The 26,368-nt window shown below is 42.2% G+C and overlaps 1 protein-coding gene across 4 annotated transcripts in view; it reads left to right on the top strand.

Annotated features, from left to right (window-relative positions):
- The window catches only part of GRAMD1B (GRAM domain containing 1B), a 170,485-nt gene that overhangs the window by 47,283 nt on the left and 96,834 nt on the right, over positions 1 to 26,368 (top strand). For all 4 annotated transcript variants that reach the window (XM_071449480.1, XM_071449481.1, XM_071449484.1 and 1 more), the window contains one exon: positions 17,389 to 17,466. In XM_071449480.1, coding sequence (XP_071305581.1) covers positions 17,389 to 17,466 — 78 coding nt within the window. The remainder of the gene's footprint in view (positions 1 to 17,388; positions 17,467 to 26,368) is intronic.

The following is a 26,368-nucleotide window of genomic DNA, read 5'->3' as shown; positions in this document are numbered from 1 at the left end:
AGGTCAGTCTGTCAGCTTATTAATTTTTAAAGAACTTTCAGCAATGAATGCGTGCCATTGAGGATCTGATAATCCTTCTCAGAAAGTTAACATTGAAAAACATCTCTTGGTTTAGGAAATATTTCTGATTTAGAAAATACTTCTGACTTAGGAAATACTTCTGATTTAGGAAATACTTCTGACTTAGGAAATACTTCTGATTTAGGAAATACTTCTGATTTAGGAAATACTTCTGACTTAGGAAATACTTCTGATTTAGGAAATACTTCTGATTTAGGAAATACTTCTGATTTCCACACAGCAGTGGTGGTGCAGGTAGGGATTCAGGCACAGCACACAAAATGGGAAAGACAATGCATGAGGCACATGCTGAAGTGTCAGAATATTGAAGTTGTGGTCACAGGTTCAGAGGATGAAGGAGCCAATCCTTCAGCTGAAGAACTTAATCTGAATTTTTTCATGGTGAACGAGTTTCAGGCAGGCCAAGAGGTGTTTATTTTGGTGTGAAGGTGGAAGAAAGAGCCAAGTTTCCTCGTACATTTGTCGTTTACAAATGTTTCCATGCTGACAATTTCCTGCTTATTCATCCCCAAGGGGTTTTTGGTGATGTTTCCCAAGCAGTGACTGGAAGGAAGGTGGAGTGGGGGATGGCTTAGGTGGCATTAGCACGACAAAACCAGCCTGGCACCTCCTTTCTTCACCTGCAGCAGGCTCCAGATCTGCCCCTTTCTGCCGTGGCAAACAGGGGGTTTGCAAATGGAATTTTCCCTCTCTAGCCCAGGGGGAAAAGCCCGGTTTGGTCACAGTGCTGAGCCTTGGGCTGGCAGAGAGCTGGGATCAGCCCTGGGCTCTCCCACCAGAGCACAGCAAACAGCCCACAGGAGCATGGGGAAAATTCCAATCGCTTGTTTTTAGAATTTCTAAAGTTTGATAGTAATAAAATGGTTATAAAGATAGTAATAAAAAATTTGGGCAATTAGGATTTAGGACAATACGAGACAACAAAAACAAAGAGTTATGGACAGTCTGGGTACCTTTTCTGGGCACCATAAGCTCGAAAAAGGACCCACGTTAACAGAGGATTAACCCTTAAAAGCAGCAGCCTGTTGCATATTCACACACCTCATCCATGATGCAGAAATTCCATTCAAACACAGGATTCTGGCTGGGCAGTGTCAGCTGCTTCCTCTGAGTCCTGAAGGTGTCTTCAGGGCTGAGAGAGGTGGGAAGAAGTTATTTTCTTCTGATAAGGGAGCAATAAATTTTCTTTCTCTGAAAGATTTAGCTCCTGTGGCTGCTATCTCAGTGCAAGTACCTCATTCCTCTCTTTTAAAAACTCTTACATAGCACAGTTTCTATTTTAACATTATGCTATAACCTAAACTATATTTAACACACTAGTTAAGAAACTTAATGCAGCATAACTTTCTAACACAACACATATAATATTCATTCGAATATTTGCAAAAAGCCAATCATAAAATACCCATTTTTCTTCACAAGCAGAACCTGTGAGGAGCTGGCCACGGAGAGGGCGATAAACCCTGAGGGGTTTGTGGCGTTCATTTGACAGACCTGGGGCAAACCTTGCTGTGCCCCCAGTGAAATGTAACTTTTTCAGGGCAAGAAGCTGTTTTGCTATAAACCAGAAACTGCCTGTTTGCTGCTTTAGCAGGGTCAGACAGAGCACCTGCTCTGTCCTCTGCTGTGCCACTGCTGTTGGTGACAGATGCTCCCAGTGTCACCTCTGTGCTGTGTGATGCTTGAGGGCAGCAGGGACAGCTGTGCTGGGTGTCACCCTGTTCTTCTAAGTTCTTCCAAGCCTTCTGGTGTTTACAGTCTTGTAAGGAAGTTTCTCACACACTTTTATGTAAATAATTATTGTTTTACACTCTTTACTGGAAGAAGAAAATATTAATAGACTGTTAGTTTGTGCAGTGTCATTGGAGAAGTAGCATTTTAATCCTCCAATCCACTGTCACTTTGGGAAGTCTATAAATATTAGAGGCAAAAAATAAACTGCCCCTTCTCCTTACCTTAGAGTTCCGGTGTCTGCATCGTTTTATTTCATGTCCTACTGCAGCAGCTGAGGGGTTTTGTGCAGCAGATCACTCCCCGAGCTTGTATTTCATCATTCACCTGCTGCTCAGTGACAGTGCTTGGCCTGCCCGGTGTCCCCAGCGTGTGCCACCAGCCTGTGCTGGGAGTGCAGGCACCCATGGGGTGAGCAAATCCCCAAATTTCACCTGGTGAAGGCAGCAGCCGGCAGGCTGTGACCCCCACTGGAGAAACAAACAGAAATAAACACAGTTTGATCCAAACACTCCATTCCTCTGGCTGAGTTGCCATCGAGCTGCAGTGTCACCGTCAGATTTCCTGAAAAATCCCTTTGCTGGGAAGCTGGGAAGCCTCAGAGAAAAAGGAAAACAATAATTATCTGCTTGCTTCTCCTGTGTTTGGCTGCTTTGGGATGTGTTTGGAGATTGTTCGTCCAACGGCTGCTTGTTTGATTGGTTTCATGTGAATTGTTTTGACTTAATGACCAATCACAGCCAGGCTGTGTCAGGGCTTTGGAAGCAGTCACAAGTTTTTATTATCATTCTTGTTAAGCCTTCTGTCTGTATCCTTTCAACATAACATAACAAACATAACATAACATATAACATAACATGACATATAACATAACATATACAGCATCGTATAATATAGCATCATATAATATAATACAATATAATACAATACAGTATAGCATAATATAATACAATATAGCATGATACAGCATAATACAGCATAATATAACATAATATAATGTAATACAATATAATAGAATATATAATATAATATAATGTAAAGTAACATATAATATAATATAATATAATACAATATAATGTAATATAATGTAATATAATGTAATATAATGTAATATAATGTAATATAGCCTTCTAAGAACATGGAGTCAGATTCACTCATTTCCTCCTTCATCCTGGGGACCCAGCAAATTCAGCGCTGCTGGAATTTCATTTTTGGAGCCTGGCAACTTTTGTCCCCACCCCGTGGGGATAATGCCTGGCTGGTGGCAGGGTTTTCCCAGGAAATCTGGCAGCTGGCAGGGAGCAGGCTGTGCTGCAGCTGAGCTGCTCCTTGCTCTGTTATAAAGTAAATGCTATTATAAAGTAAATGCTCTGTGCCCATTAGCATACAGTGAATAAACAAACCCTTGCAGCTCTCCAGGTCTGCTTTTCTCACCCGGAAACTCCCACGCGCTGGTTAGTTTTTAACAGCCTGGGTAACTGTGAGCTTTGTTTTAATAAAGAAAGAGAAAGGAGACATGTGCTGGTTAGTTTTTAACAGCCTGGGTAACTGTGAGCTTTGTTCTACTAAAGAAAGAGAAAAGAGACATCCCAATAGCAAAGAATGATAATAAAATCTCGTGATTGACCTGAGTCTGACACGGCTGGACAGTGATTGGTCATTAATTAAAAACAATTCACATGGAACCAGTCAAAGATGCACCTGTTGGTGAGCAACTCCAAAGCACATTCCAAGCAATCAGGTTATTATTGCTTACATTTCTTCTCTGAGGCTTTTCAGGAGAAAAATCATGGCAAAAGGATTTTTCAGAAAATATGACAGTGACACTCCAGGGCTGCTTTTCCCACCCAGAAACTCCCATGTGCTGCTTAGTTTTTAACAGCCTGGGTAATTAATTGTGAGCTTTGTTTTACTAAAGAAAGAGAAAGGAGACATCCCAATAGCAAAGAATGATAATAAAATCTCCCGACTGACCAGAGTCTGACACAGCTGGACTGGGGTTGGTCATTAATTAAAAACAATTCACATGGAACCAGTCAAAGATGCACCTGTTGGTGAGCAACTCCAAAGCACATTCCAAGCAATCAGGTAATTATTGCTTACATTTCTTTTCTGAAGCTTCTCAGGAGAAACATCCTGGCGAAGGGATTTTTCAGGAAATATGTCAGTGACACTCCAGGTCTGCTTTTCCCACCCAGAAACTCCCACGTGCTGGTTTTTAGCATCCTGGGTAATTAATTTAGCTTAATTTACCTGCTGGGTCTCCAAAAGCTGCCAGAGCAGGAGGGAGAATGTTCTTCTCCTTCCATGAGAGCCCAGGGAGGGCTGGCAGAGCCTTTCCTGCCCCTCTGTGCTCAGGGTGAGGGAGCAGGAGGGCAATTCCTGGGCTCAGGACTGTCCCTGCAACGTGTCCTTGCTCAAAGAACGATGGCCCAAACCTCAAGGCTGCCTTACAAATGATAAATAAGATGTTTTTTTAATGAGGGATGCAGACAGCTCCTCCTCTACCCCTCAGCCATCGTTTCCCGGCCAGGTAATGAAGTTATTTACCTTTATAAACCATGAACTCTGCACACAGGTACACAGGTTTTTTAAAATTTATTTTTTATTAAGACATGCTGATGTTTCTCTCTGCCATCTGGTGGCATTTTGCTGTGCATGCAGCCTGCATGCATTATTGATGTGGCCACAAGGCCGTTGATCAGCTTGAATTTATTATTTACCTCTCCAAGCCAGCCTTGCTTGTAACTTCAGGACCTGCACGTGATTTTTGGGGCAAGAATTGCTGGGTAGATCATTCAGGCTCCAGTTTAAGGACAGCTCTCCCTTTGGCCTAAGAGCAGGGCAGGTTAGGGATGAAATGTTGGTGCTGCAGAAGATGCAGAGCTCGTGGAATTTGTGGGAGCAGCTTGTGCAGCAGCTCTTGACGCTTGTGTAGGTGAATTTCCTCAGGCTGGGTTTCTGCTGGAAACTCTGACACTCACCGTGGGTTCATCCAAAAGGAAAGACTTGTCTGAGTCCTAAAACCCATTAAAAATGAAGTGTATTGTGAGAAGAATTCCATCCCAGCTCAGAAAAGTGTCTGTGCTGAGGAGCCGGAGGTTTCTTGAGCTGCCAACTATGCAAATGTGGAGGTTTTTTAGATGAAATCCTGATAACTTATCTCAAAGCATGGAACAAATGAGGGGAGGCTCCAGCACTGCTCAGCACTGGGCTCTGAGGATGCTTCCCTTCACGTTCTGAGGTAAAAAATCTCCTTTTTTTTCCTTAAAAAAACTTTATCCTGATCCGATCTAGTGCTATCAATTAGTTAACAGTGATTTCATTTGTTGGAACTTGGGCTGAAATTATTTACAAATTAGTGGCTCAGATATTTTGAATTGCCTTATGAAGGTAAAGGAGCCTTTAAGTAGCCCTTCCTTAATTAAATTAAAATTCACTCTGAGCATTTCTGGGAATAAATTAATGGTCATTCCCCTTTTCCTGACTTCGGTGTGTGTGAAAAACATTGTGGTATTTTCTAGAGATAAAAACCTGAGTGGTGTGGTTTGGTTTTTTTTTTTTTTTCCCCTAAGAAACTGTTGATGGGGAATAGTAAAAAAAAAAAAAAAACAACCAAAAAATGCAAGATTAAGGGTTATAGATCCTCTTCAATTATGGAAAAGTGATCTTTGGGAATACCATGGAGGAGGGAGCTGGGCTGGGGAGCCCTGGGCAGCCCTGGGGCGGTTTTGGTCATTTTGTTCCCAGAAGCTGCAGAATGAGCAGCTCCAAATTTTGCACTTCTCGGTTTTTGCTGAACTTCCACTTTCCAGCTGTGCCTGAGAGGGGAGGAAGTGGGGCTGCTCCTCTCTGAGCTGCACAGCGAGAATTGGGAAGTGGGCGAGCTCTGGGCTCGTTTCTGCTGAAATTCCTGTAAAAATCTCATTTGTGCGCAGAACTGATGGCTGCGCTGGGATTTCAGCATGGAAGAGGAAAATGCATTTTTTCCCCCCATTTTTGCTTGGAGCTGGAGCTGGTTGATTGAGGATTTTGGGAAGACAAGTGTCTTATGGTCTCTGGGGGAATCAGCTGCTCTTCCCTGCTTTTGGTGGCTTTGGAAAAGCCATGAGCACAAACCTGAGGGGTGTGATTTTTTTATTTTTTACTTTTTGGTCATTCCATTCATTTTAATGGTCATTCCCCCTTTTTCTGGCTTCAACATGTGTGGAAAATATTGTGGTATTTTCTAGAGGAAAAATCCTGAGTGATGTGAATTTATTTTTTTTTTCTGTAAGAATCTGCTGATGGTGAAAAGTAAAAAAACTGCAAGATTCAGGTTACAGATCCTCTACCATATCTGAAATTTCAAAACACACAAATGATGGCTTGGCAACAGCTCAGCATTAATGTAACTTTTTCCTTTTTGAACCTGCAGATTCAATTGAGGCCTAAAGTATTCCCAAAAAAAAGTGATTTTTTTGTTTTGTTGTTTTGGGTTTTTTTTGGTCATTCCATTCATTTTAATGGTCATTCCCCCTTTTTCTGGCTTCAACATGTGTGGAAAATATTGTGGTATTTTCTAGAGGAAAAATCCTGAGTGATGTGAATTTTATTTTTTTTTTTCTGTAAGAATCTGCTGATGGTGAAAAGTAAAAAAAAAAAAAAACAAAAACAAAAAAAACTGCAAGATGAAGGTTTTAGATCCTCTTCCATTATGGAAAAATGATCCAGGGATATCTATGCAATATTTATGTGGTTCTTTAGGAATATCTATGTGGTGTCTCTTCTAATCCAAAATTTGAAAACACACGAATGATGGCTTGGTAAAAACTCAACATTAATGTAACTTTTTCCTTTTTGAACCTGCAGATTCAATTGAGGCCTAAAGTGTTCCAAAAAAAAGTGATTTTTTTTGTTTTGTTGTTTTGGTTTTTTTTTTGGTCATTCCATTCATTTTAATGGTCATTCCCCCTTTTTCTGACTTCAACACTTGTGGACAATACTGTGGTATTTTCTAGAGGAAAAATCCTGAGTGATGAGAATTTTTTTTTTTTTTCTGTAAGAATCTGCTGATGGTGAAAAGTAAAAAAAACAAAAAAACTGCAAGATGAAGGTTTTAGATCCTCTTCCATTATGGAAAAATGATCCAGGGATATCTATGGAATATTTATGTGGCTCTTTAGGAATATCTATGTGGTGTCTCTTCTAATCCAAAATTTGAAAACACACGAATGATGGCTTGGTAAAAACTCAGCATTAATGGAACTTTTTCCTTTTTGAACCTGCAGGTTCAAATGAGGCCTAAAGTGCTCCCAAAAAAGTGATTTTCTTTTTTTTCTTCTTCCTCATCTGTTGCCTGCCTGTCTCCTGAGGATGCTGATGTGCTCTTTGTTGGGACTGCAGATTTTTTGCCATTTGTTTCTGGTAGTCTGTGCCAAGTGCCCTGTTTTATTATTTTATTTTAATTTTTGGGGGGTTTTTTGGAGTTTTTTTTGTGGTTTTTTTTTCTTTTTTTTTTTTTCTTTTTTTTTTTTTTGGCTGAACCTCGCTGCCTTTATATGCAGCACTTTGTGGTTTTCTTTTAAAATATTTGCCTTCCAGTATTTGTGTGCTTTAGGGCGACCAGTCACCCGAGAGTATTAAACACGACTGATTTACAAACAGCCCGGGACTGAAACGCTGTTGATCTTATCTGGTCAGCAAATATTTGCCATCGGGCCGTCTGAGATCGCGTCCTGCCTGTGCCTGCCGAGGGAATTTAACAATTAATTCCCATTTTCCTGATCTCCGTGGCTTTCCAGGGGTTCTGTTTCCAGCATCAGAATATTCTGCTGTGGGTGTGTAAATGAGATGTTGGTGAAAGGGCTCGTCTGGGAGGGTGGTGCTGATGTTTCCCTTTGTGAAATGAATGAGGTGAGAGGAGAGGACTCGGCCACGCTGCCCCTTTTAACCCTTTGCAAGTGATTTATTCGAAATATGGATCTTGATAGTACTGATATCCAACTGTGAGGGACAAAAACTCTCTGAGTTTAGAGTTAGAAAGTGAAGGTTTACTGTGGGATAGCTCCCAAATACACACTGCAATTTACAGGGGATTGCAGAGCCCTGTTATCTGTACAGGTATTGAGTACCCAAAATACAAATGTGTGTTCATAACTTTGGTACATCCCATTCCCAATAGGGATATTGATCTAGCACTGATATTCAAAAACTCTCTGACAGTTTAAAGTTACAAAGTGTTTGTTTATTGTGGAATAGCTCCCAATACACAGCACAATTTACAGGTGATCACAGAGCCCTTTTATCTATACAAGTATTGAATACCCAAAATACAAATGCGTGTTCATGACTTGGGTACATCCCATTCCCAATATTGATATTGATCTAGTGCCAATATCCAAAAACTCTGATAGTTTAAAGTTACAAAGTGTGTGTTTACTGTGGGATAGCTCCCAATACACAGCACAATTTACAGGTGATCACAGAGTCCTTTTATCTATACAGGTATTGAATACCCAAAATGCAAATACATGTTCATAACTTTGGTACATCCCATTCCCAATATTGATATTGATCTAATACTGATATCCAAAAACTCTGACAATTTAAAGTTACAAAGTGTTTGTTTATTGTGGGATAGCTCCCAAATACACAGCACAATTTACAGGTGATCACAGAGCCCTTTTATCTATGCAGATATTGAATACTCAAAATACATATTCATGACTTTGGTACATCCCATTCCCAATATGGATATTGATCTAGTACTGATATCCAAAAACTCTTTAACATTTTGGAGTTACAAAGTCTGTGTTTATTGTGGGATAGCTCCCAAATACACAGCACAATTTACAGGTGATTACAGAGTCCTTTTATCTGTACAAGTATAGAATAACCAAAATGCAAATACACGTTCATAACTTTGGTACATCCCATTCCCGATATTGATATTGATCTAGTACCGATATCCAAAAACTCTCTACCTAAAAGTTTAAAGTTACAAAGTGTGTGTTTATTGTGGGATAGCTCCCAATACACACCTCAATTTACAGGTGATTACAGAGTCCTTTTATCTACTGAATACCCAAAGCCTTACAAATAAATGGGTTAATTAAACGAAGTGAATATAAAATATTCGTCTGGGTTCAGACCTGGAATCCTCACTCATAGCTGGGATTTTTTGTTTTTTGGATAATGCTCCCAACTCTTTCCCTGATCCCATTTTCCAGCACTGAGCTCTTTCTGTCCTATTTCTTCCCTTATCCCACTCATCCTTCACTGTGGAAAAAAAAAAAAAATAAAATAAAATCCCTTGGATTACAGTTCTGCCAAAAACCCCTGGAGGCAGAAAAGCACAGTGCGTTTCTCACCCACACCTGGAGGGCACAGGAGTTCGTTCCAGAAGGTTCTTGGTGAGCAAACATCGACCTGAGTGCCTGAACTTTGTGAAATGGTGATAAATATCTTCTGCTGAGCCCTGAAAGGGCTGTTCATGCATAAAATCAGAGATCCTGGCTCTGCCTCATCCTTCAGAGACTGAAATCTCAGAATCAAATGAGGTTTTTCTGCCTTTTAAAGTGAATATTAATAGTACAAAATCTAGTTTATAGCGCAGAACTTCCCAAGTGCAAGAGAAATATTGAAATATTTAAGGCAACAGCAGCAAATTCAAATTTGCTTCAAACAAAGCGTGTGGGATCAGAACACCTGGGTTTAGTCAGTAGAAAAATGGACTTTTTGTACTTGGGTTGCCTGGGTAAATTGCTTGGTGGAGGAGTGCTGGAAGCAGCATTTTCAAAGATTTAACTGTTACAAGGCCTGGTTAATCTGTGTTGAGGATTTTTCTTCATTTTCTAAACTAATAATGAATGAGTTTGCATGAGAATTAAGGAAAAACCACAGGGCACAAAGCTGAAAATATTTTTATTGTCTTAGAAATTACAGGAACAAAAGGGGCACCCTGGGCTTGTGCCCCTTTTCCAAATTCAAGTTTATCGCTGCTAAGCTTAGGAATGAAGATTTAAACCTTTTCCAAATCCAAGTTTAAACCTTTTCCAAATCCAGGTTTAAACCTTTTCCAAGTCCAAGTTTAAACCTTTTCCAAATCCAAGTTTAAACCTTTTCCAAATCCAAGTTTAAACCTTTTCCAAATCCAGGTTTAAACCTTTTCCAAGTCCAAGTTTAAACCTTTTCCAAGTCCAAGTTTAAACCTTTTTCCAAATCCAAGTTTAAACCTTTTTCCAAATCCAAGTTTAAACCTTTTCCAAGTCCAAGTTTATCACTGCTGAGCTTAGGAATGACAGAGTCAGTTTTGCTGATTTCCTGACAGTTTTATGCAGCTTTTTGACTTCCCCTGTGGACACAAAATTCTGTCTGAATATTCCTTTCCTTGTTATTCCTCAGAACAAATCCCACCTCTCTTTCTCTTCTCCTGTCATTATCCCATATTTTAAGTTGTCATTACACAGTTCCAAAGGAACACTTAATAGCAGGTTATCCTCAAATGGACTGAAAAACATCACAAAACAACAGGCTCTGAAGCATTTTAGCGAATTTAACAGCCTCGCTGCCTAATAACCAGAAGGTTGAAATAATTTCACGTTGTGTGAAAAGCTCCCAGAGCTTTCTGCAAAGCGCAGCTCACGCTGAAGGGACGGGTGGGTAAAAAGTGATTTTTTTTTTTTTTTTTTTTTTTTTTTTTCCCCTGTGAGTTTTTAATTGCTCCCAGAATCTGCAGCTGAGGTGTTGAATTTCAATGAGCTGCAATACCCGGCTTCTGTTAAATTTTAAACCTTCCTTCGGAATGTGAACTTTATGGGGTGGATGAGGAGGAAGAGAGGTCTAAGGTTCAGTTGGGCTGTCCCAAAGGGAGTTTGCACGTGCTGCTGGCCTGGGACAGTCTGGGAGCTCTCCCTGGGTGAGTTTGGCTCCATCTGAACCGAAATGAGGAATTTTGCTGGGAGGGTTTCCTATGCAGAAAGGAGAAATTAGAGAAATAATCCCTGCAATGCTTCCTCTGACCAACAAAGGGAATTCTTTGACAGAGGAAGGTGAATGTGGTTCCCCCTCTCTGCTCTTCCCCAGCCCACCGGGCCACAATGAAGCTCAGAAATGCAAAAAAAAAAAATTATTTTCTTTTAGGAATGCATTGCTCTTACCCAGCTGCTGTTGATTTACAGCTCAGAAATGCAAGGAAAAGCTTTATTTGCTTTATGTGCTTTATTTGCTGCTCCCAGCACTGCTGGCCTGGGACAGTCTGGGAGCTCTCCCTGGGTGAGTTTGGCTCCATCTGAACTGAAATGAGGAATTTTGCTGGGAGGGTTTTCTATGCAGAAAGGAGAAATTTAAAAAAAAATAGAAATAAACCCTGCAGTGCTTGCTCTGACCAACAAAGGGAATTCTTTGACAGAGGAAGGTGAATGTGGTTCCCTCTCTGCTCTTCCCCAGCCCACTGGGCCACAATGAAGCTCAGAAATGCAAAAAAAAAAAAAAAAAATTATTTTCTTTTAGGAATGCATTGCTCTTACCCAGCTGTTGATTTACAGCTCGGAAATGCAAGAAAAAGCTTTATTTGCTTTATTTGCTTTATTTGCTGCTCCCAGCACTGCTGGCCTGGGACAGTCTGGGAGCTCTCCCTGGGTGAGTTTGGCTCCATCTGAACTGAAATGAGGAATTTTGCTGGGAGGGTTTCCTATGCAGAAAGGAGAAATTAGAGAAACAATCCCTGCAATGCTTCCTCTGATCAAAAAGGGGAATTCCTCAGGCAGAGGAAGGTGAATGTGGTTCCCTCTCTGCTCTCCACAATGAAGCTCAGGAATGCAAAAAAACAAATTTATTTTCATCTAGGAAGGCATTGCTCTTACCCAGCTATTGATTTACAGCTCAGAAGTGCAAGGAAAAGCTTGATTTGCTCTTAGGAATGTGTTGTTCTTACCCAGCTGCTGATTCACAGAATTCTCCTTCCTTTCTTGCAGGGGTTTTGTGCTTTCCTAAGCCCAGCCTCACGGGCTGATTTCTCTATTGGTTTTCCAAGGATTTTTATAACTATTTTTATAACTATAACTATTTTTATAACTATAACTATTTATAACTATTTTATAACTATTTATAACTATTTTATAACTAATTTCACTTTTCTGGAAGCTCCATCCTGCTCCCCTCTCCCGTGGCTGTAGCAATGCTCTGCCCCATGCTCTGGGGAGGCACAGAGTGCACAGGGCCAGGTGATGTCCCCAGATGTGTCCCCAAGCCGGGTGCTGTGGTCTCAAAAAAGTCATTTTCTATAGGATGGAGCCCTCGACAGCCCCAGAGAAGCAGCTGGTCAAAGTTAAGGTGGCTGGGGAAAATATTGAATGAAATTTAGATTAATTGGCTTTTTATTCCTTAAAGAAACTGCAAGTTCTTTGGCAAAAACAGAAGGGAGAAGAGAAAACCCCATCCCTTTGTTTGTTTAAATTATCAATATAATTAAATGTATCGATTTATCAATTTGATTTATCAATTATCAAGTTTAATTATTAACTTTATGGAAATGTGTGTGATAATTTGTTTAAATTACCAATATATATATATTGGTATATATATATATATACCAATATATACCAATAATGTATCAATTTAATTTATAAATTTAGTTCATCAATTATCAAGTGTAATTATTATACTTTATGGAAATATGCTATTTATTTGAATTATCAATATAATTTAATGTATCAATTTAATGTATCAATTTAATTTATCAATTATCAAGTTTAATGATTACACTTCATGGAAATGTGCTGTTTGTTTAAATTATCAATATAATTTAATTTGTCAATTTAATTTATACATTTAATTCATCAATCATCAGGTTTAATGATTACACCTCATGGAAATATGCTGTTTGTTTAAATTATCAATATAATTTAATTTGTCAATTTAATTTACAAATTTAATTCATCAATTATCAAGTTTAATAATTACACTTCATGGAAATATGCTGTTTGTTTAAATTATCAATATAATTTAATTTGTCAATTTAATGTATCAATTTAATTTATAAATTTAATTCATCAATTATCAAGTTTAATGATTACACTTAATGGAAATATGCTATTTCTTTAAATTATCAATATAATTTAATTTGTCAATTTAATTTACAAATTTAATTCATCAATTATCAAGTTTAATGATTACACCTCATGGAAATATGCTATTTGTTTAAATTATAAATATAATTTAATTTGTCAATTTAATTTATACATTTAATTCATCAATTATCAAGTTTAATAATTACACTTCATGGAAATATGCTGTTTGTTTAAATTATCAATATAATTTAATTTGTCAATTTAATTTACAAATTTAATTCATCAATTATCAAGTTTAATAATTACACCTCATGGAAATATGCCATTTGCAGTTTTGGCACTGTTTCCCCCCAAAACAGATGTTCCTGCATAGAAATTGCTCTTTAGAATGACAAGATGCCATTTGCTGGAGGTTTGTTTTATCCCATATTTACGTTCTGTGATGTGCAGCAGGGCTGTGACTGCCAGCAGTGATGCACAATTAAATTCGCTGGGTTGAACATTTCTGTTTAATGTCCTGCCAAGGGAGAAACTGACCCCGGCCTGAGTTTCCAGATGAGTTTGTGCCGCTGCTTTGCTGTGGAATCTGGCCCAGATTGGAGCAGAATCAGCTGCAGGAACCTGAGCAGCCCCTCCGGCTGCCACAGGAGAGCTCCACAGCATAAATGTGCAGGAAATTCAATTATCGCCCACCAAACCCCGTTCCAGGGGGGACAGTGACATCTTGTGGGCTCAGCTTGCAAGTCTGCCCCGAAATCCAGCCTGGCCACGCCAAAAGTTGGGGTTTTTTACTGATCTTTTCTATTCCTGCCTGGCAGTGGGGAGGTATGAGCAGCCAGCAGCTTGATGTTGGGAAGTTTGGCTGTAGGAAACGCTGGCCAGGTGGTGTGCAAGGTCATTTTTGTGTTTCAGGAAGCTCTCAGGAAAGTGTCACACGGTGAGATGGAGACTCCAAACCCTCGTGCTGGTTGTGGATCAGATTTAAACTCAAGGCCTCCTGTTGGTTCCTCCTTTCAACCCCAAACGTGGAGCATGAGCCTTGTGGTTTTTGGGATCTGGGTTTACAGCTGAGCGTTCCACAGGTCACAAAAATCTGTTTTCCTCCATCTGGATTTAAACTGAGTGTTCCAGAGGTCACAAAGATGTTTACTGGGATCTGAATTTACAGTTGAGTGTTCCAGAGGTTATAAAGATGTTTTCTGTAATCTGGGTTTACAGTTGAGTGTTCCAGAGGAGTTACCCAGCTCTGTCTTTTCTTTATGTGGATTTAAAATTGAGTGTTCCAGAGGTCACAAAAATGTTTTCTGTGATCTGGGTTTACAGTTGAGTGTTCCAGAGGAGTCACCCAGCTCTGTTTGTGTTTTCCTTGATCTGGATTTAAAATTGAGTGTTCCAGAGGTCACAAAGATGTTTTCTGGGATCTGAATTTACAGTTGAGTGTTCCAGAGGTTATAAAGATGTTTTCTGTAATCTGGATTTACAGCTGAGTGTTCCAGAGGAGTTACCCAGCTCTGTCTGTCTTTTCTTTATGTGGATTTAAAATTGAGTGTTCCAGAGGTTATAAAGATGTTTTCTGGGATCTGGGTTTGCAGCTGAGTGTTCCAGAGGTCACAAAGATGTTTTCTGTAATCTGGATTTACAGCTGAGTGTTCCAGAGGAGTTACCCAGCTCTGTTTGTGTTTTCCTTGATGTGGATTTAAAATTTAGTGTTCCAGGGTTTACAAAGATGTTTTCTGGGATCTGAATTTACAGCTCAGTGTTCCAGAGGTCACAAAGATGTTTTCTGTGATCTGGGTTTGCAGCTGAGTGTTCCAGAGGTCACAGAGATGTTTTCCTCCCTCTGAGTTTACAGCTGAGTGTCCCAGAGGAGGTCAGACAGATCTGTTCTCCTCCACCAGGATTTAAACTGAGTGTTTTAGAGGAGGTTACCCAGCTCTGCTTGTGTTTTCCTCAACCTGGGTTTAAAATTGAGTGTAGAGGTCACAAAGATCTGCTTTCCTCAATCTGGATTTAAACTGAGTGTTCCAGAGGTCACAAAGATGTTTTCTGTAGTCTGGGTTTACAGTTGGGTGTTCCAGAGGAGTTTCCCAGCTCTGTTTGTGTTTTCCTTGATCTGGATTTAAAATTGACTGTTCCAGAGGTCACATGTTTCTGGTCCCAGATGTTTTCTGGGTTCTGGATTTACAGCTGAGTGTTCCAGAGGCAATAAAGATGTTTGTTATAATCTGGATTTACAGTTGAGTGTTCCAGAGGCAATAAAGATGTTTGTTATAATCTGGATTTACAGCTGAGTGTTCCAGAGGTCACAAAGATGATTTCCTCAATCTGAATTTAGGCTGAGTGTTCCAGAGGAGGTCAGACAGATCTGTTTGCCTCAATCTGGATTTAGGCTGAATGTTTTAGAGGAGGTTACCCAGCTCTATCTGTGTTTTCTGTAATCTGGATTTACAGCTGAGTGTTCCAGAGAAGGTTCCCCTGCTCTGTGTTTTCCTCACTCTGGATTTGGAATTGAGTGTTCCAGAGGAGGACAGGCAGATCTGTTTTCTATGATCTGGATTTAAGCTGTGTTCCAGAGGTCCCAAAGCTGTTTTAAACTGTTTTAATCTGGCTTTAAAATGAGTGTTCCAGAGGAGGTTACTCAGCTCTATGTGTGTTTTCCTTGACCTAGATTTAAACTGAGTGCTCCAGAGGTCACAAAGATGTTTTGTTTCAGTCAAAAGATGTTTTCCTCAATCTGGATTGAAACTGAGTCTTTTAGAAGAGGTTACCCAGCTCTATCTGTGTTTTCTGTAATCTGGATTTGAGCTGAGTGTTTTAGAAGAGGCTACCCAGCTCTATCTGTGTTTTCTGTAATCTGGATTTAAACTGGGTGTTCCAAAGGAGGTCAGACAGATCTGTTTTCCTCAATCTGGATTTAAACTGAGTGTTTTAGAGGAGGTTACCCAGCTCTGTCTGTGTTTTCCTCAATCTGGATTTAAACTAAATGTTCCAAAGGAGGTCAGGCAGATCTGTTTTCCTGTGATCTGGATTTAAGCTGAGTGTTCCAAAGATCCCAAAGCTGTTTTTTTGAGATCTGGATTTACAGCTGAGTGTTCCAGAGGTCACAAAGATGTTTTCTGTGATCTGGATTGAAGCTGAGTGCTCCAAAGGAGGTCAGACAGATCTGTTTCCTCAATTTGTATTTAAATTGAGTGTTTTAGAGGAGGTTACCCAGCTCTATCTGTGTTTTCCTCAATCTGGATTTAAACTGAGTGTCCCAGAGCTCCCAAAGCTGCTTTTTGAGATCTGGATTGAAGCTGAGTGTTCCAAAGGAGGTCAGACAGATCTGTTTCCTCAATTTGTATTTAAACTGAGTCTTTTAGAAGAGGCTACCCAGTTCTATCTGTGTTTTCTGTAATCTGGATTTAAACTGAGTGTTCCAAAGGAGGTCAGACAGATCTGTTTTCCGCAATCTGAATTTAAACTGAGTCTTTTAGAAGAGGTTACCCAGCTCTATCTGTGTTTTCCTCAATCTGGATTTAAACTGACTGTCCCAGAGGAGGTCAGACAAATCTGTTTTCTATGATCTGGATTTAAACTGAGCGTTTTAGAGGAGGTTACCCAGCTCTGTCTAAACATCCTCTAAAACACTCAGTGTTTTCCTCAATCTGGATTCAAACTGAGTGTTTTACACGAGGTTACCCAGCTCTATCTGTGTTTTTCTCAATCTGGATTTAAACTGAGTGTTCCAAAGGAGGTCAGACAGATCTGTTTTCTATGATCTGGATTTAAACTGAGTGTTTTAGAGGAGGTTACCCAGCTCTATCTGTGTTTTCTATGATCTGGATTCAAACTGAGTGTTTTACACGAGGTTACCCAGTTCTATCTGTGTTTTCCTCAATCTGGATTTAAACTGAGTGTTCCAAAGGAGGTCAGACAGATCTGTTTCCTCAATTTGTATTTAAACTGAGTGCTTTACACGAGGTTACCCAGTTCTATCTGTGTTTTCCTCAATCTGGATTCAAACTGAGTGTTTTACATGAGGTTACCCAGCTCTGTCTGTGTTTTCCTCAATCTGGATTCAAACTGAGTGTTTTACATGAGGTTACCCAGCTCTGTCTGTGTTTTCCTCAATCTGGATTCAAACTGAGTGTTTTACATGAGGTTACCCAGTTCTATCTGTGTTCTCCTCAATCTGGATTCAAATTGAGTGTTTTACACGAGGTTACCCAGTTCTATCTGTGTTTTCCTCAATCTGAATTTAAACTGAGTGTTTTACACGAGGTTACCCAGCTCTATCTGTGTTTTCCTCCATCTGGATTTAAACTGAGTGTTTTACACGAGGTTACCCAGCTCTATCTGTGTTTTCCTCAATCTGTATTTAAACTGAGTGTTTTAGAGGAGGTTGCCCAGCTCTGTGTTTTCCTCCATCTGGATTCAAACTGAGTGTCCCAGGGCTCCCCGATCTGTTCTGTGGGGCCCTGGGATGGACGCTGGCTGTGCCCAGGGGGTGCCCAGCGCTGACTGAGCGTGTTGTGTGTTGCAGCAGCCAGCAGAGCAGCCAGCAGAGCAGCCACGACGATGACTCCGCGCGGTTCCTGAGCCCCTCCGTGCCCGAGGACAGGTGAGTCTGTGCCAGGGGCACCCTGAACCCTCACCTGCCGAGCTGCTCTCACCTCCTTGTCCTTCTCACAGCTGGTTAACGAAAAACGGGCTTTAAATTGGTCTATCAATGTCTAAACAGGTGCATTTTTCATCACTTTGAACGTGGGGCAATGAATCCAGACAGAATTTCTGTCTAAAAAGCTGATTTTTCACCACCTTGAACGTGGGGCAATGAATCCAGCCAGAATTTCTGTCTAAAAAGCTGATTTTTCATCACTTTGAGCGTGGGGCAATGAATCCACCCAGAATTTCTGTCTAAAAAGCTGATTTTTCACCACCTTGAACGTGGGGCAATGAATCCACCCAGAATTTCTGTCTAAAAAGCTGATTTTTCATCACTTTGAACGTGGGGCAATGCGTCCAGCCAGAATTTCTGTCTAAAAAGCTGATTTTTCATCACTTTGAACATGGGGCAATGAATCCAGACAGAATTTCTGTCTAAAAAGCTGATTTTTCACCACCTTGAACGTGGGGCAATGAATCCAGCCAGAATTTCTGTCTAAAAAGCTGATTTTTTCATCACTTTTAACACGGCACAATGCATCCAGCCCCTGAAATAGCCAGAATTTTCTTTTGGGGGCTTTTTCCCCAAATTCCAGCTGCTGCAGCAGCCTCATCAGACATGCTGTGTGCTGGCAATCAGCACCTCTGATCCCTAAAAACCCACAAATGGAGTTTCCTGGGTGGATCCTGTCCTCAAAGACACCTCTGAGCTTGGCTGTTTTGTTCACCTCTGATGTATTCTGGCAATCCTGAACTCCAGATTTAAGCTGGGTTAACTCGTGTGCAGCACCTGGGTGAGAACTGCAGTGGAGCTCTGGGAGAAACTTGAATTTGGGTTGATTAATGGCAGTTTCAAATTGCAGCGCTGGCACAAAAGCTGTTGAAAGCTGATTTTTGGTGTTTATTTGGGTGCATGATTTATGGGTGTTGCTGTGCTCAGAGCCACATGATGAGGAGTTTTGCTGCATCCTCCAGGTCAAGTTTTGAGCCTGAATCTGCTGAGTTTTCTTATGCTGGGTACAAGCTGTGAGCCCTGAGTTATCCCTGATTTATTTTTCCTTGCACTTCTCAGAGTTATCTAAGAAGAAATGTGATTTTTGGTGGTTTTAGAAATGTTTAAAAAGCTGCATTTTCCATCAGCTTGAAAGTGGGAAAATGCATCCAGCCCCTGAAACAGCAGGAATTGACTCACTTGGCCCTAAGGAGCCAATTAATATCCCATATTAAAATTGCACATCCCACGAGGGGTTTTGGCTCAGAATCAGCGCTTGGGAGTTGTAGCTCAACCTTCTCCTCCAATTATCCATCTCCCCATGGCTGTGGAGCCCGGACTAATTAACAAAACATCGCTAATTGACTGACAGGTGACTGCCTGCAGCCAGGAAATGGAGTGGGACAGCAAAGCAGGGGGTCTGAGGGCGGCTGAAATTCCATTTCAGCTGGAATTCCACAGGTGAAACAGGGGGAGGATTTGTTGATCCAATTCTGGGTTTGGCAGCAGGGAATCATTTGGAATTGCTGCCTGCTCCAGGTGGATTTTAAAGGGAGCATTTAGGTTGGTGATAACAGGATTTTCCTGACTGGAAGGGGCTGATTTCAAAACTATTTATGCAAAGCCAGAGCAATGCTGAGGCTGCTGACCTCTTATATTTAGGACCAGCAACCTAAATTTAATTACAATTAACTTCTATTTGCATGGATCCTAAAATTATCCATGTGAGGGACAGTAAATTACCTTTTCTACTGTTTTTTTGTCTCATTTGCTGATGTAATTCCCTCAGCCTGCACTGGTACAGTCTTCCTTTGGATGTTGGTGGTTTGTGCTCATGAAACTTCACCAAAAAGTAACTCAAGAATACCTTTGGACGTAAGATGGACAGGAATTAATGAGAAGGCTGACAAAGCCTTTGAGAGCTTGCTGTCTGCTCTAATAAATAACACAGATGAAGGTTGTTGCTGAGGCATTTTAATCCTTTAGATCCCCCAGAAACTGAATGAGGAGGATTTATTTTTGCTGCTTTTGGGTGATATTTTGTTTTTTGACCAGAAACAAAGAGTCCTCCAAGCACAGATCTGAAGCGCTGGGCTTGTGTTTTGAAGAACACCAAGGCAGTTCTGGTCACTTCTCCATTGACTATTGCACACCAGCACTTAAAAAAACCCCTAAAAACCCCACAGCCAGCCAGGTGTTGGGATCTTCAGCTGGTTAGAGTGACTCCAAGAGAGGTTAGAAATTCTCTTTTCCCAGCCTAGCACTGCAAGGAGTCAGAGCTCTTCAGTTCTCGGTCTCAAGGTTGTTTATTGTCTCTCATCTGTAAAATTCTTTCTCCTGCCCTGCTGAGGTCCATTCCAGCAGGACAGTTCAGTATTCCTTTGGATATTGGTGGTTTGTGCTCATGAAACCTCACCAAAGTGAAGTTTCAAACTCAAACACACCTTTGGATGTAAACTGGACAGGAATTTGTGTGAAAGCTGACAGAGACTTTGAGAGCTTGCTGTCTGCTCTAATAAATAACACAGATGAAGGTTGTTGCTGAGGCATTTGAATCCTTTGGATCCCCCAGAAATTGAATTAAGAGGATTTATTTTTGCTGCTTTTGGGTGATGTTTTGTTTTTTGACCAGTAACAAAGAGTCCTCCAAGCACAGATTTGAAGCTCTGAGCTTCAAAGTTTTGGAGAACTGCAAGGCAGTTCTGGTCACTTATCTGCACACCAGTGCTTAAAAAACCCCCTAAAAACCCCACAGCCACCCAGATGTTGGGATCTTTAGCTTGTCAGAGTGACCCTGAGAAAGGTTAGAAATTCTCTTTTCCCAGCCTGGTGCTTGAAGAAGGAGTCAGGGCTCTTCATTTCTCTGTCTCAAGGTTGTTCATTGTTCCTTATCTATAAAATTCTTTCTCCTGTCCTGCCCAGGTCCATCCAGCAGGACAGTTCCAGGCACTCTGCCTGCCCCCAGGGTGGTGTTATGTGTTTATACTAAAAACTGCCTGTACAATCTTTACAATAACTTCCCAATACCCATCACCTGTGTTAGACACTGAGCTTCTACTCTAAACCAATCCCAAAGTGCCACCAGCACAGCAGGAGATGAAGGCCAAGGAGAGGCAGGAGAAAAGCTGGACGTGACCGTGCTCACAGGGGTCTGAGGGTGAGGGAAGAGATGAGGATCTGACTCCATGTTTCAGAAGGCTGATTTATTATTTTATGATATGTATTATATTAAAACTATACTAAAAGAATAGAAGAAAGGATTTCATCAGAAGGCTGGCTAAGAATAGAGAAAGAAAGAATGATAACAAAGGTTTGTGTGTTGGACAGAGTCTGAGCCAGCTGGGCTGTGATTGGCCATTAATCAGAAACAACCTCATGAGCCCAATCCCAGATGCACCTGTTGCATTCCACAGCAGCAGATAACCATTGTTTGCATTTTGTTCCTGAGGCCTCTCAGCTTCTCAGGAGGAAAAATCCTAAGGAAAGGATTTTTCATAAAAGATGTCTGTGACAGCTGGACATGCTCAGATCCCTCCATCTTGCCTTCTGAACCCCCATTCTAAAAACCCCAAAATCTCCTTTTCCACCCTGTGATAACTTCACTATTTTTCTACCTGAACTGTCATGGCTCAATGATCTTCATCCAAGGTTGGTGATTTGCTCCATGGGTCATAATCAGACCCACAAGGTGCTCTGGGCTCTGTGCCAGGGTCTCTGAGCCCCCTGGCAGGGTCTGGGCTGCTCAGGACAGCCTGAGGGATGTGCTGGGTTCCCACACGCTCAGAGCTGGAGGATGTGAGCAGAAAGGAGGGCAGGGAGCCGGGTGCTGTGCCCTGCAGGGTGCCCCTTGCCTTGGCACTCTGCCCTGGCATCCCGAGGAGGGCAGGGAGCTGGGTGCTGTGCCCTGCAGGGTGCCCTTGCCTTGGCACTCTGCCCTGGCATCCCGAGGAGAGCAGGAGCAGGAGGAGCCCGGGATGCTCCGTGCAGGGAACGAGCTGCACCCGCCTCAGGACAGCTGGGAAAGCGCTGAGAGGAGCTGCCCCAGGCCAAGGCAGAGAGCTGCTGAGCTGACTGTGAGGTGCAGAAAGGAAGGACACGCAGCTGAGCATGGCTGGAACCCTCCCAGGCAGGATCTCCACCAAAGGCTCACACACCCGAGGTGCAGCTCCCTTCTCAGCCGGGGGTTCCCAGGGCAGCTCCTGGAGGTTTGGGGAGAACTCTGAGCATCCTGCCCTGCTCTGATGCACCTGGGGCTCTCTGCCACCCTCGCTCTGAGCTGTGGGTGCTGCTGCTGCTGCTGCCTGGAGGGCTGGGAGGCGCTGCCATGGTCCACACGCCCTGTGCTGGCACAGCGTCCTGTGGCACGGCCGCCAGGCAGGTGTGCCACCCCTGCGTGTCCTCCCTGAGGAAAAAACTCTCCCTCTGCAAATCCACATGAGTTCTGTCTCTGCCTCCTTCTTTATAATCCCAAAATGAAGAGAGGGAGCCACTCTTCATTTTGGGGTGATAATGTCCTTTATTTTGGGGTAATAATGTCCTTCATTTTGGGGTGATAATGTCCTTCATTTTGGGGTAATAATGTCCTTCATTTTAGGGTAATAATGTCCTTCATTTTGGGGTGATAATGTCCTTTATTGGGGTGATAATGTCCTTTATTTTGGGGTAATAATGTCCTTCATTTTGGGGTGATAATGTCCTTTATTGGGGTGATAATGTCCTTTATTTTGGGGTAATAATGTCCTTTATTTTGGGGCAATAATGTCCTTCATTTTGGGGCAATAATGTCCTTTATTTTGGGGCAATAATGTCCTTTATTTTGGGGCAATAATGTCCTTTATTTTAGGGCAATAATGTCCTCTATTTTGGGGTAATAATGTCCTTCATTTTGGGGTAATAATGTCCTTCATTTTGGGGTAATAATGTCCTTTATTGGGGTAATAATGTCCTTTATGGGTGTTTTTAGGTGGAGGAATTTAGTGGGATGCACTGGAAAGAGGTTTGGGGTGAATTTAGAGCTCAGTTCTTTGCTGATTGCCTGGGTGAGTCACTTGTGTCAGTATTTATGAAAATTATTTATCGCTATTTATGAAATAAAAGAGGAGAATTCCTCTTTCACCCCCCAGGAAAGCAGAGGTGGGGAATTAAGTCTGAGTTGCTCAGATGCTGAAACACAACTTCTCAAAAAAAAAAGTTCAAATTCAGGCAGAGGGTCCGAATAATTGTGCTTGAATTAAAATAATTCCAGGGGTGGGTAAGGCTGGGATTGAGCCACAGATTTGGGTGAGATGTGTGCACATAAGAGACCCCAGAATCACTGAAAGGAGACAAAGTTATGCATGAATTACTTTGGTTTTCCACCAAATTAACCCCAAATTCATGAGCCTGTCTCTGCTTGATCCAAGGACTTGTTCTTTGTCCGAGGCACCCATCAGGTTTAAGGATGCAAAGTGTGTTTTAATTAAAAATTAACCTACTGAACCAGAGGGAAAATTAGTCCTTAGCCTAAGGAGGAGACAAACTGCTGAAGAGAGGAGAGCATGGAGAGCAAGGCTGGAAATGGAGGAGACAGAAGTGGCAGTTTACAAGAGCTAATAAAAAAACTATTTACACAAAAAAAACCAAATAAATCAAAATTATTTACATTTCCACTGCTGTAAATCCAAATGATTTACACAGAGGTCATATCTAAAGGAGGAAATGGGGAAGCACAGTTAGCTTTAAGATCTCTGTCTCTGATATATCCTGCATCTCATTTTAGTTCCTTAATCTGTGCAGCTCCTATTTCTGCAGGGCTCGCTGCTGCTCTGAGCAATCTCATAAAGATGTCTCAAATGATGGATCAAAATTCACCAGACAGCTTTCAAGGGAATTAAGGGAAAGTCTGCCACAGAGACAAGTTGAAGAAATTCTGTTGGCTGCTTGAATTTTCCCAGGAAGTTGTGGGGAGAGCAGAAAGGAGGTCAGAGTTTGAAAATGGACAAATTCCATATTTTTGATGTTCTTAGGGCTTGATTATTTTGATTATTTCTCCCTTTGGCAGAGCATTCTGAGCCCCTTTTCCTGCAAAGATGCAGCCAGGAGGGGCCGTGAGTGACCCAGAGGCGTTTCCCTGTGCTCCCTGATCTCCAGGTGTGCCCAGGCTTTGCTCTCAGCACAGCCTGCAGGGAGGGGTTTGCATTGCAGATCTGGCTGTAAGTTGAGGTCAGGGCTGCCCACCTCGTCTCACAGGGATGCCTTGTTAAGCTGGATAAAATCCAGGATAAAATCCAGGATAAAATCCCTCTGTGGGATGTCTTTAGGGGCTTAGAACTGTCCTCTCAATCTTACTGCATGCGCCCAAACCCCAAGGATCTGGGAATTTTGGCTGTGCTAGTGATGATAACAATGAATGGAGGCTGGAAACGAGCGCAGAGTTCCCTGAGAGAAGGCAGAGTGTGGGCAACCCCTCTTTGTGTGCCTGTCACACAAACCCACCTTCCTTTCAGCTGGGCTGGCATCAGGATAAAATGTGACTCATGCCATGAGTGTTCCTGGTGCTCCTGCTGCACAGAAAAAGGGAATTTGTCCCTTGTTTCCAGCCTGTGTGGGGTGGCTGCAGTGCCACAGAGGTGGTGTTCGGTTAAAATGGGCTGGCATGGGGTGCAGCTCTCCAGGAACCCTTTTTATTTTTTTTTTTTTTTTAACGTTTTTTTCTCGTGAATCATTGCAAATCCGGTTTGCTGTTGTGCCAGAAATATTTAGTTTAGTATTATTTGGGTGTAGAATTTCCTAGGGGATGTTCTGGGACCTGGAGTGCTGCTTAAGGGGAAGTGAAAAGTGATCTTACACAAACAGAGAACTCCATCTGTGCGTCTAACCAACAGAGAGGACAAATCACATGTGAGAATGCACATCAGATAACACATCCCTTAGCTTCTTTGCAGCCAAAATCCAGTTTACAATGGGGATTTCCCATTTCAGAGAACTTCCTGGGAGGTTAAAATGTGTATCCACTTAAGAAAACTCTAAAATGTGGTGTCAGACATCCCAGCTGGACCCCAGAGTGTCCCTTCTTGTGATCAAGAGTTGAGTTAGCAGATGGAGCTGCTGCTGTCTCTGAGGTGGAAGTGTCATCTTTTCCCTTTTTACAGAGATTTTTAGCTCAAAGCAGTGGGGTGGAAAGGGTGTGTCAAGGTAGGAGCCCCTTGGATTGCTACAGCTTTAATCTGCTTCTGTTTTTAATAAAATCTCAGAGATTTCAAGCTTCTCTTAATCTTGGGGATGAGATGGGGGAAAAACTCTGAATTTGTAGTGACTCCTTTGATGTGCAGTGGGCAGGGAAAGGATAAATGCACAGGGGAGGAGAAATAATGTAGGGATAAGGGAGACAAACCCACTTGTGGAGCCAACAAATTGGAGGGCAGGACTGGAGGGCAGGAAAAGGTTTGTTTTTTATAACATATTTCCTTTTGTTCTCCCTCTTGAATTTTTGGACAATCTGGGCCCACTATAAACTGGATTTTGGCTGGTCTGAGGCACAGGGGATGCTGATCCTTCTGCCTTGGCAGCTGGAGGAGAAACTGCTCCTGAGGCACAGAGGGGCTGCCTCAGTTTCCCTGGGGCTGGGGCAGGGTGTGAGTGCTGGGAAGGGAGCTGGGAATTGCTCCCTGCAGCTGGAATGCTGCTGTCCTCACAGGATCACTGGGAATTGCTCCCTTCAGCTGGAATGCTGCTGTAACTCACAGGATCACTGGGAATTGCTCCCTTCAGCTGGAATGCTGCTGTAACTCACAGGATCACTGGGAATTGCTCCCTTCAGCTGGGATGCTGCTGTAACTCACAGGATCACTGGGAATTGCTCCCTGCAGCTGGAATGCTGCTGTAACTCACAGGATCACTGGGAATTGCTCCCTGCAGCTGGAATGCTGCTGTAACTCACAGGATCAGAGGGAATTGCTCCCTTCAGCTGGAATGCTGCTGTAACTCACAGGATCAGAGGGAATTGCTCCCTTCAGCTGGAATGCTGCTGTAACTCACAGGATCACTGGGAATTGCTCCCTGCAGCTGCAATGCTGCTGTCCTCACAGGATCACTGGGAATTGCTCCTTTCAGCTGCAATGCTGCTGTCCTCACAGAGCCCTTTGGATCTCACAGCCATCAGCTCTTTCTGAATGCAGCTGCTCACTGCAGGGCGTTTCTTCTTCATTCTCTGTAGGGATAGAAAAATTCCGCTGGTCTGAGCTGGGAATTTGAGGTGTTTTTTGCACTGGTTTGGTGAAGGGTCCTCCTGCTGAACAAAGCAGCTCTCTCCTGGCTTTGCAGCCAGCACACACACACCCCTCATCATGGCCTGTTCTGTGCTTTCAGTGCTGGAAATCTTTGGAATATGAAAAGATTTGCAGTAGTTACCTTGGGACATGAGTGCATCTTCACATTTCATAGTCAGCAGCCAAAAGGAGAGGTACCAACCATTCCAGAGGAGTGTGGAACATCCTTTTATGGATTTTATCTCTATAAGGCATCCCCTGGCTTCCTCCTGAGCTGAACATCCACACTCTTCACCAGGTGTTTGCTGCCATTTCAGGAGATTTGGGGAAAATCTGGGATAGTGGTAGTGGGCAGGTGAATTCTGCCCTTGAGAATTTAATTCCAGTAACCATTATCATCAAACTCTCAAATGAACAGAGAATTCATTCCCTCAGCTTCCTGCATCTTACCCCACAGCAGCACTGCACTGGCACAAGGAAAGGAGTGCATCTTCACATTTCATAGTCAGCAATCAAAAAGGATAGTCATAGTCAAAAAGGAGAGGTACCAACCATTCCAGAGGGGCTTGAAACATCCCTTCACAGATTTTACCTCTGCAAGGCATCCCTTGGCTTCCTTC

This window comes from Agelaius tricolor, unplaced genomic scaffold (assembly GCF_023055355.1).
Source record: "Agelaius tricolor isolate 1412-34295 unplaced genomic scaffold, bAgeTri1.0.p SCAF_29, whole genome shotgun sequence".
In the NCBI taxonomy this organism is placed as follows: Eukaryota; Metazoa; Chordata; class Aves; order Passeriformes; family Icteridae; genus Agelaius; species Agelaius tricolor.
The sequence above is the reverse complement of the archived record's forward strand: the minus strand, read 5'-3'. Positions and strand labels throughout refer to the sequence as shown.